The sequence below is a fragment of the Hippichthys cyanospilos genome, chromosome 14, assembly GCF_059441005.1.
Source record: "Hippichthys cyanospilos isolate Australia breed blue-spotted pipefish chromosome 14, RoL_Hcya_1.0, whole genome shotgun sequence".
NCBI lineage: Eukaryota > Metazoa > Chordata > Actinopteri > Syngnathiformes > Syngnathidae > Hippichthys > Hippichthys cyanospilos.
The window spans coordinates 6,863,697-6,888,354 of record NC_142382.1 but is presented as its reverse complement, the minus strand read 5'-3'; the positions used below and the strand labels follow the sequence as shown (position 1 = coordinate 6,888,354).

Sequence of the window (24,658 nt, the reverse complement as noted above, 5' to 3'; positions counted from 1 at the left end):
TTACAGTTGTTATTGCGGCCGGTCTTCAATAGGAGGTGCTGTTTCTTTCACTTTAACAAGGGGATTACCTTCAAAACACGGATCGTTATCTTCTATAAAAAAACAAAGTGAAAATAAACATGGCAGTGTTTTGTTTAAGACACGTTCTTATTTTTACATTTTCCTATTTACATGGTGTTCATTCTCCATCCGCATATGGTATGTTCCAACTTCCAGGTTAGTTTTGACACGGGCCACAAATCCTTCCATAATAAAGGCCTGTTCTAGGTGCGTTTTGACACGAGCCATAAATGTCCTCATAATTTATGCCGATTTCAATTTATAAACAAGAGGATTGCTTATTTTGTGTTCCTTATGTTCACTACGTATGATCATGCTGTTTCAAGATTCCTCCTTGTACTGTACTCTCAAGACAAGCAAGTGCATTTTTCTATGAGAATCTATACAAACGTGGAACGGACTTTAAAACTCCCTATTAACCATACACTTAGGGGATTTTTTTTTGTTTAATGTCTGTGTGATTCTCCCATTTTTACATGCTTGCATTATTTTTAGATCTTGTAATACCTGCCTGAAATTATTTATATTAAATGTATATTTAAATTGATATAATAAAATATATTGTTTCATGAATTCCTGGCCGCCTTTCATTGTTTCACGCTGGCCACACCTCAAAAAAATGTCTAACTTTCCTCCTGGTCTCCACTGGCCCGTAAACACATAAGGAACATGGAATTTACTGTTTTGAGACTCTCCAATGACATTTCAAAGTCCAGCAAATGTGTTTTTGGGAACCTGTGAACCAAAGTGGACAGATTTTGTGGTGCCCTCAGTGTCCTCTTGGCGAAATTAGCTACCTTACCCTGTTGGCTGTGGGCATTGCAGTATTGTGCTTCAGTCAACAATTTCCTGCCGAGTTTTTGTGATGCCCTCAGTCTCCTCCCTACTACTAGTACATTTTGCTTTAACTAAGCTCTTGACGCTGCAATACTATATGTCACTCTTTCTGCTCTGTTTTCATCATGCCCTTAGTCTCCTGTAAAAACACTGTTGTCAGATTTTATTATGGCCTCAGCGTCTTCATCTAAATTCTATGTCCTAACCACTTGTGTGTTGTCGTCCACTTTCTGCAGTTCTATAATTTTGTGATGCCCTCTGTCTCCTGTTGGATAAAGTTTGTATTGTCTTGCAATATTGTGATTTTTTTTTTTTTTTAACCAAGCATTAACTTACCCTTACCACTATCACCTTTTGCTTTATCTGAGCTTTGACTGCAATACTTTATTTCACAATTTCCACTTTTCTGCACCGATCTTAGTCTCCCTTAGGATCAAAGATGTCCCTTTATCCAGAGGAGTAAGTACAGGAGAAGCTCACTTACCTCCATTTTTGTTATAGGTTCATGATGCGTTCAGCGTGCAGTGTTTTGCACTTTACTTTTGTGACATGGAAACCTGAGCCGGTACTTTGCAATGGAAAAGTGACATGAAAGCACTTTTACATTATTGAGTAGTCGTCTCAGTATTATATACTAGCACGTATATAGTGGCCCTCAGGGTGAAAAGCCATACTTGTTGATTTAAATAGCCGGCTTATGTCCTCGCCACTCTAATCCGTCTTATCTCGAGACTATGGTGGGGTGCACGGAGAGACAGATAAATGCGCAGATATAGCGCATGGTAAAACTATAAAGGCACGCTTTAAAAGGGAAACAGCGGCATCGCAGGTGCGAGGCCCGGGGACGTGAAGAGGAAACGCGGTTGTAAGATGAGAAGACTTAGAGAGGTCGTGAAAGAAAGGAATGTTAATATAACAAATGTTTTTTTTATCCTCTCAATGTGAAAAAAAACAAGTTCAAAGCGCTAGCAATAGACTCAAAGGAGACAAGAGGCGATGCCCAAAAAAAGTCACTTGTGTTTTTCCCACGTTGACTTACGTAACAATAACAGGCATCTCCAGTCCAACTTGAACTCCTGCAGCACTTTTGCATTTATTTTGGGAATTTGATTAAATGGAGAGGGGTAAAGGAATGTTTGTTTTTTTGTAATACCAAGGCACAGGATCAAATGTTTTAGGGCTAAATGATCCCCTTACAAATAAAAAAGTGGCTATAACATTTTAACATTGCTAAATATCATACAAGTGTTCAAAAAGGGGTACTGTAATACAATTAAAAACAAGATGTTTTATCATAGCCATGATTTAAATAGTATTAATTACGGTCTGAATATGTGTCTGTCAACACACACAACCATGATACAAAAAAAACAAAAACAAAAAACTGTTAGGTAATCTTTAGGAGGAGAACAAAGACGAAGGCACGTGATGTTTAAGAAATGACATCATCAAGCTAGTTGCTCTGACTGGGGGTACATCTTTTTATATTTTGTACACTAGTTTGTATTATTTTGATTGTTGAGTGACACTCAAACAAACACAAACCAGTTATTTATATTATTTGTACAATACATTTTTTTATGTAAGTTTGTTGCTGACCATTAGCATAGCAGCTAAAACGACTAGCATGTACCGCTAAGCAATAAACAATGTATTATATTGTCACTACTAAATTGTAAATACATTTTCAGCAATATTTTTTAAAGTTTTTTTTTCGGTGACTATGCATCTGTAAAAAGACACCGTTTTTATTATGTACATTTGTTCTTGACCACTTAGCATAACAGCTAACAGATCTATTATGTGCTATTAGGCAAAAACAATATTCTCACTATTGATTTCTAAATATGTATTCCAGCAATATTTTTCAATGTTCCTTAAGTGCCTGAGTACCTCTAACATAAACTAACAACAATTATACAACAAATATCAAATTAAAAAAAAATGTGTGTGATAAAGCTGAATGAATCAAAATATACCATACCTACAGTATTTATAACCTGATTTTTTTTAACAAAAAAATATTGTAACATACATAATAAAATTTCCACAAAATGTTAGTGCCCGAATTCTGAATAAGCCGTACAGTGATAAGGCTCAAATGGTTCACTGTGGTCTATCTATCACACAGAGAGCATGCCACAGGGAGCAGTGTCATGGAAAAATCTTGAGTTTAACTAAGTGCTCTCTCTCTCTCTTTTTTTTCAGCCTGTCTGTCAGCCTGTCTCTTTGACTCGCTCAAAAGACACACATGCGCTCACACATACACACAAGCACATCACTACATGCTGATGTCATGTGTAACAGTAGAGAGGTGCTGCAGCAAGTAGAAAAAAACAAATGACACATATTCTGCTTTAAAAGGTTATGTTCAGAGTCATATTTCAAATTTTAGTGTCTCATTTTTTTTGTAGCATGGCTCACAAAAATCTTTGGATGTCATTTTGTATATTGAGTTTTATGTAAACTGGGACTTTTGTACATTGCGGTATTTTGATTAACCCTTGTGGCATTGTGTTACAAATGATGGAAATTCCTTTTATTTTTTTATGATATCATAAAAGAATTAGTGGAGGAAAAAACACCAGGGAGCTGAAATTTCCATCAGATGATCAAAACATGTACATTTTCTAAATGCAGCGATTCTGACATATCTATGTGATTGCAGCTGGACGTGCGAGATTTTGTGTACAAAAATAATTATTGTCCAAATTTTGGACCATATTAAACCATTAGAATGACCATTTTAAGATGCATTTTAATAGAATATATGACATTGATTTTCCTGCGATTTTTGCAACATTCCATTGAGTGACGGTCAAACTATGTCAGCAAACAGAAAATTCTTTGTTGACTTGTGTTTCACCTCAAGGCAGTAGGGGGCGGTAGAGACCAGATAATGGCCACGTCTCATAGTGTCATCATCATTAATGTGTATAGTTTGCAAAGTGTGTGCACAAAGGTTAAATCCATTGTTGTCATTCATGTTGATAAAAACCGACCCTCCACTTTGGTACTTCTTGTGTTCCCTGTCTGTCTCCATGTTGTTCACCATGCCACAGATCTACCCTGTCTGGACCATCTCCAGACAAGATTATAAATAACTTTTTTCCCCTTCTTCTTTCGCATCATGTCCCAAAAGCTGAAAAGTCTATTGCTTCTCACACTGGAGGAAGCATGGGAACTTGACCAGGATGTGGAAGAGGGTGTACAGTGTTAAAAAGTTTGGGAAAAACTATTTTGTTGTGCAGGTTTAGACGCTGCAGTGATTAAGACGCGATGCGACAAGTCTGGTGTACGCAGGTTAAAATTTCTTGAGAAAGATTGTAAAAGAATTGCAAAACATAGCGCAGCTACTTCACAATTTAGTACAAATAAAACTTTTGGCACTGGGGTGTGTGTGAGTTCAAGTAAGACATTTTAATGCGAACAACCAGTCGCCGGTATTGTCGACTGGTCGTCAGGTCAGACTCTGCCGACACTCCGAGATCAGCATTAACATTGTTTCCATCGGAAAGAATTCTGAGAATGAGTGAGAAGCTCTATCAGTGAAGCACTTACAGAAGCATGCTACAGGTTAGCTTCAGGTTAACCCTTTCAAAGTGAGATGTAATTCAAATTTGGAATTCTCGGCTAGTTAGCTTGCCGCTGTTTGGATCAATGATCAGAAGGTAATGTGACTTTTGTGTTTAGCTCAATGTTAGTTAGTGGCGTAAGGGGATACAAGCATTGGAGGTAGCTAGTATTGACACTTTTGGAGCTTAGTCAAAGATACAAAGCAACCTCATATCAGTTAAACAATCAAACTCAATAATCCCATGTTGCGTAATACCATCAACCAGGAGGTAAGATGCTAACTTACAAACAATGGAAACCATCGTGACCTTAAAGCCTCGTCCCCGCAAGACAGGAACAGGAACAAAAACCGACATTCTAGTCGCCTTCCTTTTTCCTGGAATGAAAATGGCTGCATAAGTTAATAATAACTCACCAGCTGGTGATGCACTCTCACTGATGTATGCTAACACCCTTACAATTTACCAATACTGAATATTGTTTGAAATATTTTGCAACACATTCCAGGATATTATTTCCACCAGTAAATAGAATACGTATATATATTATGCAATATATCATACAATCACATAGTAATATATTGGAAACTACAAAAAAAAAATACAGCTTTTCAAATATTACAGAATATTTAGGATGGATGTTTATATTTTCTAAAATATAAGCAAAGATATCTTTATAAATATCTGCAATCATAGATTGTAATTTATATAGGAAATTATATTTGTATTTTTTGTAAAGATAGAGTTGCATGGATTTTAAACACATGGTAAACATATTTTACATATATGTAAAACTATATGGAAATATGCATGAAATAAGTATATGTAAAGATATTTGAGCAATATATGGCAGAATTTAAGGTCTGTGTGGTGTATGCTTATATTGGAATATACATTGAAAGAAAATTATATACGAGGTTATTTAGCTGAATGGACAGCATGACATTTTTCAAAAATATTGCAATACATTAAAATCTTGTAAGGGAAAATCTTGTGACCAAAAGTCTGTCTGAATCCTGGCTGTTTTTATTGTGCCATTGACATGCATAGCGACATGGATAAGAGCTAGCTAGCGCAAGTAGCAAACAGTTGACATTTTGAATAGACAGTACAAATGAGTTTTGCTTCCTGTGTCCAGGAAGTTTTTTTTTTTTTTTTTTTTTTCCATAAATACACACAACTCCCATCCATTAGATCTTTTTCCGTGAAGCACAATTTCTTTTATGAGACTTGTTTCATTGCGATTGTGTTTATGGGAAGTGTGCAGGGGTTATTTATGTCCCCCTCTCAAGGCAAATGCCACCAGCATGTCAGCGCAGTGTAAATTGTAGTTTGCCAACAGTGAGTGCAATAATAAAACTTAATAGTGGCCATCCATGCAAACCGTAATATGAGCCATCATAACAAGGAATCTTGAGCACTAATGTGCTTTAAGGCAGACATCTTCCATTTGTGTTGGCCCCCCCTTTCAAAAATCACCTGTCACTTAAACTCTCCCAGGAATTTGCATGCAAATACCACACAGTTGGGTTAGCAAATTCAAGTTTATTTACAACCTCTGTAACAGAGAGAAAAAAACAAAACAAAAACATAAACAAGTGGTCTGAATACAATGACAAAAACAAAGATGGCAGCTATTCTCCCTGAGCTTTACGAAAAAAAAACCTGCTCGGTTATAGACTGAGTAAAGGGGGGGGGGGGGGGGGGGGGTAGACATCCTGTACACAGCCCTAATGCCACACGAATGACACGTCAGAAGAATTATAGTACAAGTGAACAAAAACATTGCTACTTTTTGATGTGGAACGTGTTGAAGCGCCTACATATCAAAGCTACGTGGTGACAAATATGACGGCTGCTTCCATTAAAAACCAAGATGAAAGAATCGAAAGGAGCGTTCACTTCCAACAGGATCCATTATATGGTCAACATTAGCCCGATCCGACGAGTGGGGGTGCAGAACCCAACACCAAATTCGATTTAAAATTAATTTTCACACTGTCAAGTCATAAGTCTTCCCAGGGCGAGCAAATAGCATCCGGTTAGCACGTTAGCCTCCTTTCCTTTGCTCACTTGCTTAAAACCGCCGCAATGAAGTACGCTAGCAAAACCGTTAGCATGGTGTCAACCTAAAGCAGCTTTCCTCACAAATACCAGTTGACCTACTGGCATGCCACAGTTGCCCTCACGTTAAACACTATTCAGCACAGTACCACAACGGCTAGGAAAATGATCTTACTTACAATTCTTTTACCTACTACTGCCATGTATGCACTTAAATCCAGTTTGGGATGCTGCATTCTTAACTACTCTACTGCCATGTATGCACCTAAATCCAGTCTGGGATCCTGCATTCTTAACTACTTTATAGTAGCGCCAAAGGGCCTGCTCATAGTCTCATATGAGTGCGCTGAATTGTGACTTTAGTGAGGACAAAGTGTATCAAACAAAAGTTCATACTTATGTACTTTCTGTTCTTAGTAGGAAAACAAAATATTACAGAGGGAAAACTGCACTAGTTGATATCTACATGCTGTTAACTATCCTAATGAGACATGAATGTATGTTAACATCTAGCGCTTCGTTGGTATAAAAATGTCAACGTTTGACCCCCCCAAACAAAAAAAAATCTGACATTCGACACCCACGACAAAGAAAACGGCTAAACCTTCCGACACATACGTAACAGCAATCCAGAGAGTGAACACACAGCGGTAGAGTTAAAGTTCTGCTTTTTGGCGAGGGACCGTTTTGTGGCCTCAAAATGAGCACAGTCCCTACATCCAGTCTTTTCTCAAGAGTGTGAACAGCGTCCCAACAAGTGGCAGTGCGACAAAAAGGGTGTATTGCTTCTTTCGGGTGGTGTCAGCCGGAAAGGTTTAAGGTGCAGCGTGACCAGTGCGTGAACGGGTGGAGTGGGGAGGTTTGGACATCGGAAGCTACGACGTGGCTCAGCGCTGGGAGTTGGCCGTCGCTTGTCCGTTTTGGACACCGCCGTGGTCTGTCTCCGCTTCGTCGTCGTCGTCCTCCTCGCTGACCAGGAATTCCTCAGGAGGCCAGCGCAGCTCGCCGCTCTCCACCTCGCCGTCCGTGGGCTCCACTACGATGGAAGGCAGGCGGTCTTTGAGCTTACAGCAGCGCTCAAAGTCAGACGGGTCGGGGAAAATCTGCAGAGGACGGATGACGATGTAAGAATGTTCCATGTTCAACGTTTTCTGAAGTAAAGTTAACTTTTTGTCTATAACTTGACATATAAATTAAGTTCAATGACTATTAAAACCTTTTAACACATTTTGCCATCTTAAAATGAAGTCACATACTCCAGCCTCAGGTAACAACCAGGTCAGCAGGAGAACATCACATGACCAAATCCAGAAACCAGGAGGGCTGTGATTGATTATTTGAGCCCGATGCAACGGCAATGTTGCCATCACTCGATAGCAAAAGGAAAATAACTGCTTTTAAAAAGGTAGTTTAATTTCCAGACTATAAGCCACACCTTTTTTCTCATGATTTGAGACCTGCGGCTTATAGTCCACATACAGATACAAAGGACAGTGTGGTTGCCTCGTTCAAGGTACAACGCAACTGTATTGTAGCATAGCCTCGAGCTAGCATGCATCGAAAATAGCAAGATGCTAACTCTGTTCATAAAGTTTCATTTTAGCATGCGTTTCCCTTCCTGTGCCCAAAAAAATTTTGATTTTTTTTTGTCTACCGTTACACCCCTGGTAATTGGATTTCCTTGGCTGCTGATTATATTCTTCCATCGCTCTCTTTCGGCGCGAAATCAGTGGTGGCACACATAACGAGTTACATCAGTGGCAAATTAAACATGTGCAACGATTTTGCGCCAAAACGCCGCATCGTGTTTAATCTAAAGTGCTTTGCAGGCGAGGGGGCCGCGTGCCAAGCTGCTCACAGATCGTTATGAACTCATCCGGTACGGCACGGAAGATTATACAAGGGCATTATAATCAATAGTAAACTGGACCTTTCAGAAAGGCAAGAGTGAAACGACACTGTAAGAGTCAGCAATGAGTGTTGCATATTTGAGTTTAGAGGGAAAAAAAAAAAGCTTGAGCAAAGCACATGAAATAAGGTTGAGTCGTCACAGGTTTGGCCAACGCCCCGGAGAGCACAGATTATTTGAGATTTGACAACATCCAACTTTTGTACGTTCTCAGGAATCGGCGAATAACTCCAAGGGGCAGAGAGGGGAAGAGAAAAGCTCCAGGTCCAAGAGCAGCATTTTTGTTTGGACAAAGTGGATGAATATTTTTAGACCTGCATATTTCACTCTGAGACGTTTGAGGGTGGTGGGTCAGCGTCTGGGCAAAGTGCCGAGTGGAAAGTAAGCATTAGATGAGACGAGCGAGGGAGAGAGGGGATGCAGCTGTGGCCAAGCCTCCAGGAATTTCATCAAACGCATGAGAAGACAGCAAATATGTCTTATTCTGTGCAGACTGTGAGAATTTATCAGGTTAGGAAAACACAAGAGCCCATCACTGGGAGTTTATTCTCACTAAAACGGGTGGGCGGGGGTGGACAACGGATGACTTTGCCTTTGGACACGCGTCACAATTCGTTTCACTTAGAGCGGCAGGAAGCGACGACATCAGCTGCTATTTTGGGTTTGTTGTGTACCAACGGGACCAAACCGGCGAGCCTTTGATACAGCCTCTGATATTTGAGAAACTCATTGTTGCGAAAGCGTGAACATTTACTCTTTTGGGAAAGGACCGGATTCCTTTGCTAAAGCGGTGACATAACCCAAAGTCTGTACACACCGCTGACTTGCTCTAACTTGCAGAAAGAATAGATTTTCATAAAATTCTCAATATCAATGAAAAACTCACGACTTTGGCAATAATTCAGCGCACTTTCTTGTAACTATGAATAGAAAAGCTAAACAAGTGGTCATGATGTCACACTCAGTCTTCATGAATCTTTTCTTGAATCACTTGATGGGTATGTGTGATATGAACGACTACACACTGACGCAGACGAATACAACTGAAGTGGACCATTACGAAAAAAAAATATTGAGTAGTACAGGAAACATGGACATGGTATATCAGGTTTGAGGCTCCACATACAGTATGGTGACTAAACTTTTATGAACTGAAAACATGCACGATACCAGCCTTTGAGGACTGGAGTTCAACACCTACAGTATATCCTATGGGTACATGAAGGCACTTCAAGTGGTACGAAGGATTAGAAAAGGGTTTCGCTATCTGCGACTTATTAAACGCAGTGAAAAGAACAATACATTCTTTTCAAATTAAAAGCAAATTGATTGGAATATAAAAAATGCTGTGGTGACTCCTTTTACAGAACAGTATGTTTGTATTTTGCCAAGACTTACGTGGATACACCTTCTCCTTAGTAACTCAATTTACTGGGAAATGAGCCAGAAGTCAAACAGATGATGTTAGGGGACCTGCCTTCTTCTGTGCTTATTACATAAGTGTACACTTGGACTCAGTCCGATCAAAGCTAACGTTGGAAGTGGCATCTCAGGCTTCTTGGTTCAGAGTTTCCCATAAGGAGAGTCTGCAACCTTGAGGAAGAAGGCCAATGTGTGCTGGGGTTAAAGAGTGCACAATTTAGCGCCTCCTTTCGCACCAGGTTTCCCGCTCCAGCCTCCCCTCAGACGGATGAAGCAGCTGGTGTGTGAAACAGCGGAAGTCTGCTTCTTCCTCTGGGTCAAGCTACATCCTCTTCAAGACTGGAAACTCCAATTTGAACTCGGGCCTTCCAAATCGTAAACGCTCGTCACACGAATCCCTAGGTGTCTACGCCGGGTGCGAAATGTGACAATGCAACAGCAGCTGCGTGTTTGGATGACCTTGTTGAGGTGACAGTGAAACAAAGCTGCTGGAAGGCGCTTGTCAAGACCACCTGATGGCCGATTGTGACTGGCTTTTCCCGACACGAATGGCTGCCGGGCTAATTTACGATCATTTTCCGGACAAAGCGATTCCGCTTTACGTAAACCTCTCATTTGTTTTTTGTTTTTTCCTTCATTTAATGACACACTGCAGTGTGTGGGATTCCGACTGCTAGTCCGAAGTTCTCATGTTGTTTTGATGAGCTTTTGTTCCAAATGGTGCGCCAACTCTACGTAACCCGATTTCACCACAGATTTTCTTTTTTTGGGTCTTTCATTCAAAAGCTACCATATTTTAAACTGAGCCTTGGGGACACACCTGCCAGACTAAACCAAGTTTTGTTTTTTGTTTTTTTTAAGTGTAATTTTTATGGGGCATTACGGTAAATGCAGCAATACACACTACCTATAACAGACATGGTGACCTCCGGAGGAGTGCCACCCCTCCATGTAATATAATTTAATGATAACTAGACTTACGATTATATTTAAAACTGTTAAGAAAACATTTGCAAGTTTTTGAAATTTATAGTCATTTAATTTATTCCTTTTTCATGAATAAATGTCGAAATCTTACATGGTCACTTTAACAGTCTTGCATTAGGAAGCTGTTGAGATTTTCAGCAAATTTACCACCGGCTAAAACTACATGTTATCCCTTTAGATCCCAGCCCAGCCTCGGACAGCAAATAATCCACAAGTAATTGGAATCCCCTTTAAAGGATTTTAACCATAATTGCCTAAAGATGCCACACAATAGCAGCAATGCATTACTTTGCTCCCCAATTCACAAGCATAAAGTTGCTTCAGTTTTGCTTTTCACAAAACTGATATTTCTATTCATTTTCATCAACATGCAAACACTTTCAGTTGGTGATGATTAAACGCCACGTGGATACAATATTGTATTTTTTTTCCTACCTGTCTGTGTTTGTTTGGCAAAGAAAATTCTTAACTTGGAAATGGTTAGTAAACTGAAAAGCAAACCAATACAGCGCGACTTTTCTTTATCTGACCAACAGTGGAATCGTACTTCCAAGGGTCTTGCTTGTGGAATTGTAGATCCTGGCGTGTATAACACATACCTGAAAAGAAAGTCTGTCCTTGGAGGGACTGAGCCTCATGTCGTCCATGGGGGAGCTGTTGATCATCACCTCAGTCATATCTTGGACGGGCACAAATGCTGAACTGCTGGAAGAAAAAAATCAAATAAAGCTTTAAACAAATTAAACCGAATAGTCATTAGCGATATTGCTCCTTGCTAGATGGCTAGACATGAAAAATGTCAACTCAAAGTTAAAAAGACAAAAAAAAAAAAACGCATATCGATGCATTTCTTTAAACTAAATGATAGCTTGAAGGCTTAAATGACGTATGTATTGGACCAATCAGTAGATTAAAAAAAATATTTGGGTGCTGTTGTGGCCTGCACATGAGATAGTTCTGTTATTACATTATTTAATATTTGCTACCGGTTCAGAGTGTCCCCCGTTTACTGCCTTAAGCCAGCTGGGATAGACACCAGCAAGTCAGCAACCTTTGTGAGGATTACCAGCTCAAGAAGATGCTAATCAGCCTTTATACACCCCAATTTCTGTCACACTTGTGATTATAGATTTTTTTTCCTCTTATCTCAGTGCTTAACATAAGAACAATATCCAAAGTCTGAACAATATCAATGTCTGCAAGCCTCAGCTTGGGTTTCCTGCACTGCAGAAATGCACTGCACCACAGTCATTGTGAGAGTGTATTCAGGGGGAAATTGTGTTGAGGGGAGGGGTGGCGGGGGGCTGTTTGAACTGGATGCACTCTTGTTCCATCAAAGCTTGACCAAACTTTCCAAGAAGCACAACATTGACTGCAAATTCAGTTACGAGCTCATTCTTTTTATTCTTTTTAGTGTTTTTATGTCGTTGTGGTTTTACGACGACGATTGGCGGCGGCGAGGCCCGCGTGCAGTCTCTGGACATGATGCTCGGCGGCCTTCTCACGCCGTCTATTTAAAGCGTGCCGTGGTAGACGGCCGCCACGAGGCTTGGACTTTAGTACGCTTGCTGACTGCAAAGGAAAACTGACAAGACGCTCATTGGAGATTTAGCTTGACCCACTTTAAATCGCAGACGTGTTGAGGATATAAGCGCCGATGCTGATTAACACATGATTTCCAAATAAGAAGCATTATGTAAACACTTGTTACACTGAATCGCTTTGCTGCTATCTAAATGGCGTTTAAAGGAAATGTTCTTGCTTGGGGAAATGGAAACTTTTGCTAAAAAAAGAATAAAATACAATTTAATTGCAAACACTGATAAAAACCCACAGAGAACACAGCGAAATATCTATTACATCATGAAACATCTCCCCAAAGGAATGTGTTAGCACAGGTCTGGCTTGTGTCAGACACACTTCGTGTAGGGGGTCAGAAGAGTTACAGTTAGGGCCAAAAGTATTTGTACAATGACAACGTTTTTACAAGCTTGTCTTTGTTCACCAAATTTGATTTTACCGCAGCTACACATTTGTGTCTGTTTATGGCAAATTGGTACCTTGTGAAAAAATTATATTAATGCAAAACTTTCTGAATCAAAGGGGGAGGGGGGGGGTAATCACATGACATGATTGTGAAGTGGGGGGCAGGACTTTTTTAATCACTTTTTCCAGTCCCAATTAAACACCCTCAGTTTCACTGGCATGTGGAAAGTCTTACAGTACAGGAAGAGTGCAGCAGGATTGTGAAAGAGTGAGTATCATCCAGTCATTGTTGATTCATGCTGCATGATGCAGCATGACAGGGTAAAATATTAGCCCCACAAAATATCTTTATCCTATCCTGTACGGCTTCCACGGACATATGCCCACGGGGATGCCATGCGCACCACAGAATCAGCTGTGTTCACTTATGTCAAGTGACTTGCCTTCCAGGCAATTTGTTGTTATATATACACACACACACAAACACACATCTGTCTCAGTCACAAGTTAACGGCAAGTCTTGATCAGTTACAATTTTTAAGGTTTACCACATGAACAGGCACTTTTCTTAAAAAACAAAAGTAAAAAGCATTTGCTGTCGGCTGAAAATGACATCACATGCTCAGGTAACGACAACTCGACTCAGCTTGCAAACATCACATGATCTAACCAAGGACACAGGTAAACCGTGTTTGGTTGTTACATTAGCCTGAAACAAATGTCGTTTTCCCAAACCGACAGCAAGGTAACAAATATTTGGTTATCTATGGAAAATACTTAATAGTGCTGAAAATGGCTAAATAAATTGTCTGTGTAACCGCTATGCCTTATGTTACACTTCAAAGGGTGAATATTGTCAAGCTGCCTTACTTTTACACTTGCATGACAAACTACGAATTTTACGGGAATTGATTAGTTTCTTCCCGTGTTGTTCCTGCATGAAAAAGACTGATGCTATGGACTGGACAGCGCACTCAGACTTAAATTGAAATGAGCACCTTATGGCCTTTTTTACTGCCACTGCCGCTGCTCCTTCTTGGAGAGAGGGTTAGGATAGGTTAAATACTTAGATTTCGGCATTGACTGAATCTGATCCTTTTGCTGTATGGATTCTGTGTCAACCAACTGGGTCAGGTCCCGAGGAAGTAGGAAATTACGATACGCACTTTGCTATATAACAAATAAAGATTTTGGACGGTTATTATTTCATTGATCGAGGTCTCAAATGGGTTGTTTATGAGTGTTCCATTTATTCTTGTTTGAGCCGTATACTGCCAATAATAATGGAGGCTCGAAATAGACGAGAAGTTCATTACAGTGGATGTCATTTCATCTGCATGAGGGCCAGGTAGGCATGCAAAAAGCAGAGGAGAAGGAGGGATGCTCAGGGAAGTGTGACAGTGACGACCTGAGAAGCAGGAAGAAAGATAAACACTCTGGCCTTGCCAGTCATATTTCTACGAGGGGATCGCATAAACATCCTGCTTGGCTAAGAATAACAGAACATTTGGCTAATAAAACATAACGGAGGCACAATGAGGAGGAAGTGCATTTGCTCACAAATAATTCCACCTGGTAGGGAAACACACCAACACGTATTTGTATGGAAAACATTTGAGCATTTGTTACGCCTTATGTCCGTACCACTACTAAAATTTGATGCTATAGGGTTACTTGTAAAAGGCAACAGTGGCATAAAAACAGTACTTCAAGTCAATCTTCTCATGCACTAAATTGTTTTACTTATAAAACTGGTACATGGACCTTAAACTGAACATCAGGGAAATAAAGTCACCTGGTAATAAAGTTTCATGAATTAGTATGCTAGTCGTTTACAAACAAACAGTCAACTTTTATCATCACTTGGACTAGTAGTAGTTGTCCACCAGCGAACAATTTTGCTTTACCAGTGTCATGCAGTTGGCCAATGAGTGATTTTTTTAAAAATCTGTTTTATTACTAAGATGATTGCATTGAATCATCCCATTATTCCACAAAATACCGTATTTTTTGCACCATGAGCCGCAACTTTTTTCTCATCATTTGAGACCTGCGGCTTATAGTTCAGTGAGTTTTTTCTGCACTTTTTTTTGGTTAGCTACTGATAATGTAATATCCAATCCATTTTCTATAAATATGTTGAAGCTAAATATGCAGGCAGCTTCTGCCTGAAGATAGGATGTTGCTCTAAGCAGGAAAAAAAATCTTTATAAAAACTTCCATATACCATTTTTTGTGCATAAATATTTGATTTTACTACCTGTAGCTTATCCACGACAGATCGTTTTTTGTGCTCAATTTTTGGTGCTGCACCTAACATAGCGGTGCAGCTTATAGTTTGAAAAATACAGTATAGCAAATAATTTTTCACTGAAGAGATGCACATCCATAATATGACTATATGCCCATGTTTCATATTTACAGTACTGGAACTGTGTACTAGTACATTAACTTAAATTGGAGATCAAGGATATGGAATAAACCCCCCATGACATTCCATTGAGTCAGACCATCCATAACTCTACAGAAACTAAATAGTGTGTTCTATTATGCAATGTGCAGACAGTGTCTTCCTATAGGTAACTTATCTTTAAATGGATTACATAAAAAGCTATAGTTTAGAATATCTCGGTGGAAACGCAACAATGACCATGCACGTACACACTGTGACTTGACTTAATAGTTTAAACCTACCCAGGTGCAGGTAAATCCTCTACAACATCTTGACTCATATAGGATATAGGCCAGCAGACAAGGCAAGTGGGTCACACATCAAAAATACAGCCTTTACAGTTGTATACTGTATTTTTTTTTAACCTGGGGACCAAGTTACAAACCAAACCCAAATTTTAGGAAAACTAATATACCTTTGTGTGCTTCCACCATTATTACCAGACTCTTATGACATGGCAAACAAGAGAGCTGAAATCTCAAAAGACTGGTTGACCTTTAAATACCTGCACCACTTTCAAGCTGGTGTATTTCTGCAATTTAAAAAAAAAAGTTGCAGAAGCAAAGCATGCTACTTTGCAGATAGCTGTTGAGTGTCAACTTCCTGGCTAGGTGAAAACCTGCAAAACAATGCTCACCAACAAAGGATCAAAAAGCAGCAGCAGCTCGCGTAGCCTCCCCGGAGACAGGAAGGAGGTTCGATGTATAGTCAATATAAAGTCTCAAAAACCACAACATCCTTGATGAGTTAACGTTGCCTCAGTCGTATCAAGACAAAAGGTAGACTGGATTTCAAGACATTACTTTTCTCCACATCATAGAGCATCTCCATGTTAGTAGTGAAGCAAACTATAAAGTTGCCTTACTAGTGTAGCAATGGCATTTGCACATGTATTGATCTATCTTAAAGTATGTTTTACTATTCAAGTTCTAGGTAATTCGAAGCACACAGTTTAGCCCCACAAATGACATGCCGTTATCTTCCCTAGCTACAATTGATGGATCTATCATACTGTATCTTTCCAGCTGCAGTATCTAATGTTCATCTTACGGGAGTACTTTCAGGCCAAGTGTGGAACTGGTGGTGATTTTTTTTGCTGACAACGTAGTCATTATACCAGTACATTGATTTGTCTCATCAAATGGGGCCGAGAGCAAAAATGACAGTAGTGATGTTAAAACGTTTGTTTGTACTACCAGTGAGTTAAATTCTCTTACTAGTGGAGTATAAAGAGCGTTTTGGTATAGTCAAGCTGGACATCAAGGTTATGGAATAAATGGGTGCATCCTCTTTTGTGACTGCAGTGCACCTGCAGCCATTATACAACTCGAGGTTTGAGGTAGGCGAGGGGCGAGGTCCTGGAAGGGCGTAACAGAATATTTATCAATGAAGATTAAAAAAAAAAAAAATTAAATAAAATGAAAGAATCTTTCCATTTACCTTTCGATATTCACGTAATGCGCATATTAAAGACATTTGCATTTTTTTAAACAAATTCGTAACGGACAATGCGTTTGATTATTTACCCCCCCCCCCCCACCCCCCTTTGAAGCAGACATTGGGGTCAACGCAGAAGTGCGTTGATCGATTTGAATCACCTTGTTAAAATTTGTTAGGATTAAATAAACCACTGAGTCAACATAACTCACGAAAAACAGACTTAACGCGTAAACGTGCATAGAAAAAGAAGGAATTCGGGGGGATAACTTACCTGAATTAGTCCGGAGAAATTCAGACATGCATTCGAAGCGCACCTGCCCCCACTTGTGTTAATTCGCTTGCAGTTTTTTTCGATGTCTAAACTTCACGTCGAAACTTCACATTTAAAACGCCTCAAAACCAGTCACATGGAAACCAAAAGGGGACAAAAAGAAGAAAAGAAAAGCTAAACTGTCGTCGGGGTCGTCTGCTTTCGTCTCCTCGCTTCTTGTCTGCTCGTCACCGCCACGCTTGCGTGCACTTTTTATCCAGGAGGTGTGTACGTATGCCGTCGTCAAATTCTTCAATGGCGAGCGTCCCGCCCCCTCCAGACACGAACCAATCACCGCGCTTGCTAAGTAGGACGTCACGATGCCCGTCATATCTCATTTTTTTTTAGTGTGTTTTTGTGGCGGCTGAGATTGTGGAGATGCTGCGGCAGGATGCCATCGATTTGTCGTCTCCAGTGGAGTTGGAGGCAGGCTTGACAAAATAAGTAGTCCTGGCACGTCTGGAATGACGAGCAGCCACTTGATGATGAGCCTGTTTGTGATGCCACAAATCCATTCATAAATATTTTCTATTCCAAAGACATGACGTCATTTTCCACTGGGTCTACCTCTATGTGATTATTTCGCCTTCGGAAAAACACCATTCCGTGATTTTGTGATGATCATCATGCGTTTCGCGTGTGACCTTCACGCCTAATAAAATACGCCTACCCCCCACCCCTCTTCTAGCGCAGGTGCGCCCAAATTTAGGAAGGAGTCGCTATAGTAAACTACAACAGTTCTTTACTGCCATCTTGTGGCCGTTTTGGATCAACAACACGCATAAACGTATTGATACTGTAACGTGCATTTTTTTTCTGTACGTATAGCCCACATCCTCCCACTATGACCCGATGGGTTTAAAATTAACCATGTGTTATCATTTCATATATATTTTTATTTTATTACGATGCTATCTTACTACTAAGAGGAAATTCGGCTCACACAGCTGTATATTACAAGCAACCGAATCACACAAACCAGATGACGGTTTCAAGACTGCGCCAGTGAGACGGTCTGATTTGACCTGCTGAAAAAAAGAAAATGATGGATCAAAGAATCAAAAATCCGACTATTAAGGAACCAAAGCCTCGACTTGTTGTGTTTTTCAGTTTAGTAGAATTTTAACAGGTCTGCCATTGGGCCAGCAATATGTGGAGCAGAAAGCAAGGGTTATGGGGAAAAAAACAGCTTTTATTACAGGTCTATTTTGCATTTGATTGAATTTGAAAATTAGTTATTGATATACTTTCAGTTTATAATGGACTTCTTTCAATTCTTGTTTTTAAAAAAATACTCTGAGGCTAAGCTATAGTTTGTGCACTATAGTACAGTAGTGTATAACCTTTCTTAGAATGCAATGACAATGAATATCCGCCACGCGTCGCTGTTGTCTGACAAATCCCCTGAAAATGATTCACAATTGTTTCTTGACAACAGTGTCCTCTGTCGCTAATTTTTGAGATTGCGGTGCAGCTGCGCCACATATGCAGCTGGCTCTAAAATCAGACAACACGAAAAAGGTCCTATTTTGTCTCTGTTTTTACGAAATTTACTGAAAATGCAAATTTATTTAATGTTTTTCTGCTTCTGTCTGTTCCATTGAAGTTTTTAGCAACATCATTATCCAGTCAACACTTTTTATGCCTTGGCGTTCGCATGTTTCTGTGTACAGCAACGATTTAAGTTGCATTTTAAAAGTTGCGGTATTCGTATAAATACATTTTGGTAACATGCAAATTAGATTAGCTCAGCATGGATTTAGTCAACTTTATGGCTATTAATCACACTGTGTTTTTAATCCCGTGCCAATACATCGACCGTCTAGCTCTCCCCGGGCTTACTCTCTGTCTCTTTCAGTCCCTCTCGCAGGTGGTCCGTCCGCAGAGCCGGATTGAATATTTCATATGAGACGAGCGCGCCCCTGGACGCTATCATTGAGGCCACATGTCAGGCCTGTGAAATACGTGGCCTGCCAGACCTCCTCCGACGCCACCCCACAGCCACCATCTTGGCTCCATCGTGGGCCTCCTAATTAAAAGCCAACCGCGGTGAGTGCAGATGTTGGCAGCTGTCTTTAACCCTTTACACACCAGCCAGTCTTGTATTGGAGCAAATGGCAAAACAGTGAATCCTTGGCAAATAACCGATAAAAGCGTCCACTACGCTTGTTAAATATTGTTAGCATCTTCCTGGTAATATTAAGTTATATTACTGATTGGTAATTACTGATCTTGCTCATGTATTGTACTGTGCTGTGAAAAGTCCAAACCAAGCCCTCTAGTGGTCCTTCTTTGGTTTTGCGTTGTGTAGTGTAATTGCACATCTAGGGCATCAGGCGGTGCAGTGGTACTCTCATTGTCAATGATCAAGTTATATTAATGATCATTTTTCCATTTATTTTCAGCATCAGATCATTGACCAAAAGTGTCTCTAGTTTGAATAAAGATTCACATTATTTTTATTTTAGGCACTTTAATGCACTTTAATTTTTCAGATTCAGAATAAGCTATAACCTGTATAATCCCTGCAAAAAGTAATGTCAATATTTGCAGAGCGTTGATTTAAATGGCTTTTTTTCTTTTATTAGTATTTATAAGGATACAACTTTAGGTGTGTTTATACAATTTTTATAGATAATAATCTCATTTACAGTAACTAGCGAGTGAGGGGTGGATGCGTGAAATGATTTCTGTTTCCTCGAGTGGCTTTGCAAAAAATAATTGGCCTATAATGATGCTTTGGGTATTGTACAAAACTGCCTACATGTCGACGTAAGTTACATTTTCTGCCAACGAGTTATTACGACACCTTCCCAAGATCCTACAACTGATATCCTTTACCGAATAAGTCAAACCATAGACTCTTTGTTGTACAACTCTGTAATTTTATGTTATAAAAAAAGACGGGTATGACCTAAACTGCATTTGCCATTTTTGCTTTATTGAAATGTTTATTATTAAGTTGGAAGAAAAAAAAAGAAACAAGATTTCATCCCAAAAGAGAGCATCTTCGAGCCGCCGGGAAACCATTCCAGATGCTAAACAGAGCAGTTGGGAGTGTGTACATCTCCCTAATTGCACATTTATGTACAAACTCCGCCACTTCGCTCTATTCTCCCTCTGTTCTGGCATTCAGCAGGTGAAAATACACAGATGAGGCTCTGCGCTGCACCAAAAACTCAACGCACATCATCCTGACTGCTTATTCATACTGTTGACTTTGTGCACTGGTACAAACGGTGCACTGTGTCTACGGGGGCAATAACTCTATGAATATATCACTATCTACGAGGGAGAGCAGGTGAAATGAGAGTTGACGCTCGCCCAGAGTCCATATAACGTTTTAACGCGCAAGCCCAACGGGGATCCTGCCTCAATAATGCTGTCAGCACCTCATGTGAGTGCGGGCTCCGTGCCGTGACGTCAACATCCAGCATCCATGGGAGAGAGAGCAAAGAAAACACACAAAGGAAGCTCTAATCCCATACATCACACATGCTATTCGAATAGATGGCTTACATTATTTAACTACATGGGAAGGGGCGATGTAATACAAACAATTTAGTGGTAGTGAAAGTGCAAGGAGTAGTGATAATGGTAGTAGTAGTGGTTGTGGTGATGGGTATACTAGTAGTGGTGGTGGTGATGGGTATACTAGTAGTGGTGGTGGTAAAAATTGTAGTAGTAGTGGAAGTGATAATTGAAGCGACACTTAAAATGGCCAAACAGTTGAGAAAAGTACTTTTTCTTGTTGGTGTTGAGGACGTGCTCTCTCCGCAGCTGAAGGGGAGCGGTGAGGACGAAAGCTTTGGGGAGCCGTTACTTTTTGGAATAAATTGGAATTTGAAATGTAAACTCTGCTTGTTATCATGTTTGGTCAGCTACAGGCCCCACATTGGTTTGACATCTGAGGGCTGTTACTCCAAGAACAGCTCCGCCCCTTCGTGTTCCCCGACGACAGCCAAGGGATGGAAATGGGAAGGGATAAGAGTACAGTTACTGCATAAGGTTGAATAATTTATGATTTAAGTAAATATGTCTAATGCAGTAGGTCCACGTCCGGGAAATGCCCGTGGCATGTGCGTTTACAGTTAACTTGTCTGTACACGGAGGGAACCTTCACAGTGTGTCTCACCACAATATAGCTTTTATTTTTCAATTTAAAAAAGTAATAGTATTATTATTAGCAGTATTGAATAGTAAGAGTAGTATCATTACAGTACTGACCGCATTTCAACTATTTTGCTCACCAAAAACAGCATTCTCACACCATGAAAAAAGCACTCCTTGAGTTCTACAGCTTGATTTATCATCAGTATAAAAACAAACTTTTCATTTGGCAGATGTCTTGTAGCCAAAACCTAAAGCAAATCATACTTTCTTATGTGGCTCATGCTGGCCTGAGAAATGTAAATGTTGTCCTCAAATGATCAACCGCATCCTATGGATTGCCAAACATCAACCTACATTTCCTTACTCTATTTTTGATCAAGTAAGTAAATAAATGTGTTTGGACAGCAATCAGCCGCCTCCCTCATGTAGCTGAATCTCCCCCGGAAAGTACATTTGACTGGGCTCAGGCGTGCAAACTTGCTCAGTCAGCTTATTTACGAACATTTGTGAACATCTTCAGCGCAGCTAAAAATATTTCAAAGTCAGCCATGATTGATCACAAGTAGCTTTCACTCAAACATCCTATGACAACATTTAATTTTAATTTGAGGGCGCCGTTTACTTGCCACTCACTCAACTACGCTGGGGCACACCGCACACTATATAATATTAGAAAGATGGCCACTATTTGAGGAAATATTCTCAATAATAAATCCATATTAAATGAGATTTTAGTCCATTTTTAACCAAAGAAAAAGTAGCTGAAAAAAAAGATTATTAATTATATATTCTTACGAAATAAATAGGTGACTGTCAATAGAGAACTGTTAATGTTTTGTAATCATTAAACAATATAATATCCATTAGATATCCATCAAAATTGCAGCCCTTGTGCATTTAAAACAAGAACTTTGCCTTAAAGTCAGCTAGCTTAATGCTAACACGTACCGAAGGGTGAAAGGATAGCAATGGTGTCGCAGGGTTAAAACCGGCTAAGAAACAGCGATTTGAACAGAAGTAGACCTGTAAAATAATAATATTCACAGGCATATATTCCTTATTCTCTGGAAAGAAAGGCTACCATTATTGCGGCTTACCAAGCAATTCTGATAATCTCTTTCAAAGATTTGTACTGTACTGCCCCCTGGTGGCCAAGAGCACTAACAAAATAGTCGCACCATGTCTATTGAAATAAAGAATTAAACTATAGCAAAGCTGTTTTATTATTTACATTTTCTATATGTATGTCTTGAGGGTATTTTTTTTAATTTAAGTGTAATATAATATAATATAAAATAGTCGAAAAAACAATTGTACAAGACCTTCCTACTAACTTCTCAATTCTTTGTAAAAAATGATCTGGCTCATCATGTGATTGTAAAACTGTTAGACCAAAAACCCACTCAAAATATTTTGAAAAATCAAATTGGATGGTCATATGTAATTAAGCACTGCTTTCTCAACCATTTTTCAGTGATGTATCCTCAGTGAAATATTTTTTTCAGCCAAGCATCCCAAACCAGGACAAAACAGTCACTTTAAGACTTCAGTCGTAATTTGTTTCATGTTCCAATTAATTAGCTCTTAATAGGAAAAAGTACTGCTCCTGTCACTGCATTGAAAAATACTGCATTGAATTTGCAGATACCCTGTTAAAATTCCACGCACCCTCTGAAGTACCTTCACATAACCCCGGTGGTACACGTTCCCCCATTTGAGAACCGCTGCCTTAGAGTGTAGCCTAGATGACTATCACTCACATAGATGCAATTATCCTGACACCAGCAAACCATTCAATAGTGTGGAACATGAAATGGTTTTAAAATGTCAAAGGGAGCCAACTTCAAGATTTGTTGTCTCGCTGCCGGAGTGGAGATGTCTTCTGGGCATTGTGAGGAGGTTGAGAGGTGAAGGTGTGTCCTGCCGTTCTTCACAGGGAAGATGGCCAAACATGTTTGCTCATGCCAATGGAGAGACGTGTTTTCAGAGGAGCAACAGGATGAAAAGGAGGAGGAGGAAGAGGAGTCTGGTGGCCACATGTCTCCTAGTGGTGGTGCTTAAATATGGAGGCTGGAATGAAAACCTCTTGGTCTTGATTTGATTTATTGAACATACAAAAGGGAATGAATAAATAAAATCAAAAATTAAGAGAAGAAATTATCATTAGTTCAACACAATTTACATGTTCAAAAGGAATATTGGCAAGTACAAAAACTTATCGAGGTCTACCCTTCGTTCTCCATATTGTTACTCTCGTCATTACAGACACAGTAACATAATGTAATGTATTAAAAAAAAAAAAAAAAAAAAAAAACTTAACTAAAATTTCTGCAGGATCTCAAGTCAATGCATGCGCCATGATATTTTATTTTTCTCTTTGAACACAGTAAATGATTCACATATTTCATCTCGATTCGACAATTATTCCATACATTTTCTCATTTGTTTTTTGTTGTTCTTATTTGACTTCCAAAAAAAAAAAAAAAAAAAAAAAAGCACTTGTACCTCCCAAACTCTGACGCGGTCTGCTTTAGAAAAATGTATGAATACAGTGGAAAATTCGGCCATTATATTTTTTATACATTATTGGTTTTAATGCTTTTGCATTGACTCGCACATCATGTAAAAAAAAACGTTAAAAAATTGCATTGAATTTACTCGATTTTTTTGACAATTTGGAAAACAGCTGAACACAGATGAATGTTTTAAATTGAAAATATACATCTACTTAAAAAATAATATGGATATAGATTTTATTGTGTAGAATCACCTGATGCAAAAAAATTTAATTGATGCAGGGGGGAAACAGATGACCCCAAGGAAAGGGCTTTGTTTTTGCCATGTGGTGTAATTGTAATAAAAAAGAAAAAAATCTCGTCTTTCCTGCACTTTGATGCACTTTTTTCAATTTTATACTAAGCTGTAACCTGTATAAAGGCTGTAAAAAACGATTGTTGAAAGTTTATTAATGTTGTTTCTTTCTTTTTTCCAATGTTAAAAAGGATACAGTTTTTGGTACACAAACAATTTATAGATCATAATTATATTTAGAGTCTGAGTGGCGAGTGGGAGGTGCAAACAGTTTTCTCATTTTTTTTCCATTTTAGACTAACCTGTAACCTGTATTAACGCTGTAATAAGTACAAAGCAGTTCTTGGTATACTTTTATTATTTTTATAGATATTTATAGAGAGCGTGGAAAACGGGTGTGATAGGTTTTCTCTTTCCCGGGGGGGGGCAGGCAAAACATTATTGAGAAGCGCTGAGGTAATGTATGGCCAAGGGTACTTGAGTTAGTAGTTGATTGATTAAAAAAAAATGCTATGTGTCGTTTGTTGGTTAGTTAGTCAGTTGCAAAGTCCGTGACTAAGTCAGGACCTGCCAACCAATCAAACCCGGTGTTCTATTCGGAACTACTTGTAGCCTGTGTCCATCTCGGGATGAAAGGAAGCAGCGGTGCAGGGGGTTTAGCCACTAGTTAGTGAACCTGTCTGTCTCCTGTC

At 39.4% G+C, this 24,658-nt stretch overlaps 1 protein-coding gene across 2 annotated transcripts; it reads right to left on the bottom strand.

The window, feature by feature from the left end:
• Nucleotides 1-6,002: 6,002 nt before the first annotated feature.
• lbh (LBH regulator of WNT signaling pathway) lies at nucleotides 6,003-17,282 on the bottom strand. 2 transcript variants are annotated; one of them, XM_088433920.1, is made up of 3 exons: nucleotides 17,004-17,282; nucleotides 11,454-11,556; nucleotides 6,003-7,639 (listed from the first exon to the last, which is right to left on the bottom strand). In XM_088433920.1, the coding sequence occupies exons 2-3, from the start codon at nucleotides 11,529-11,531 to the stop codon at nucleotides 7,424-7,426; spliced, it is 294 nt and encodes a 97-aa protein (XP_088290046.1). In that variant the 5' UTR covers nucleotides 11,532-11,556; nucleotides 17,004-17,282; the 3' UTR covers nucleotides 6,003-7,423. The 2 variants fall into 2 exon arrangements, with proteins under 2 accessions (XP_088290046.1, XP_088290045.1); XM_088433919.1 differs by having other exon boundaries at nucleotides 11,454-11,559; nucleotides 17,004-17,280.
• Nucleotides 17,283-24,658: the final 7,376 nt, after the last annotated feature.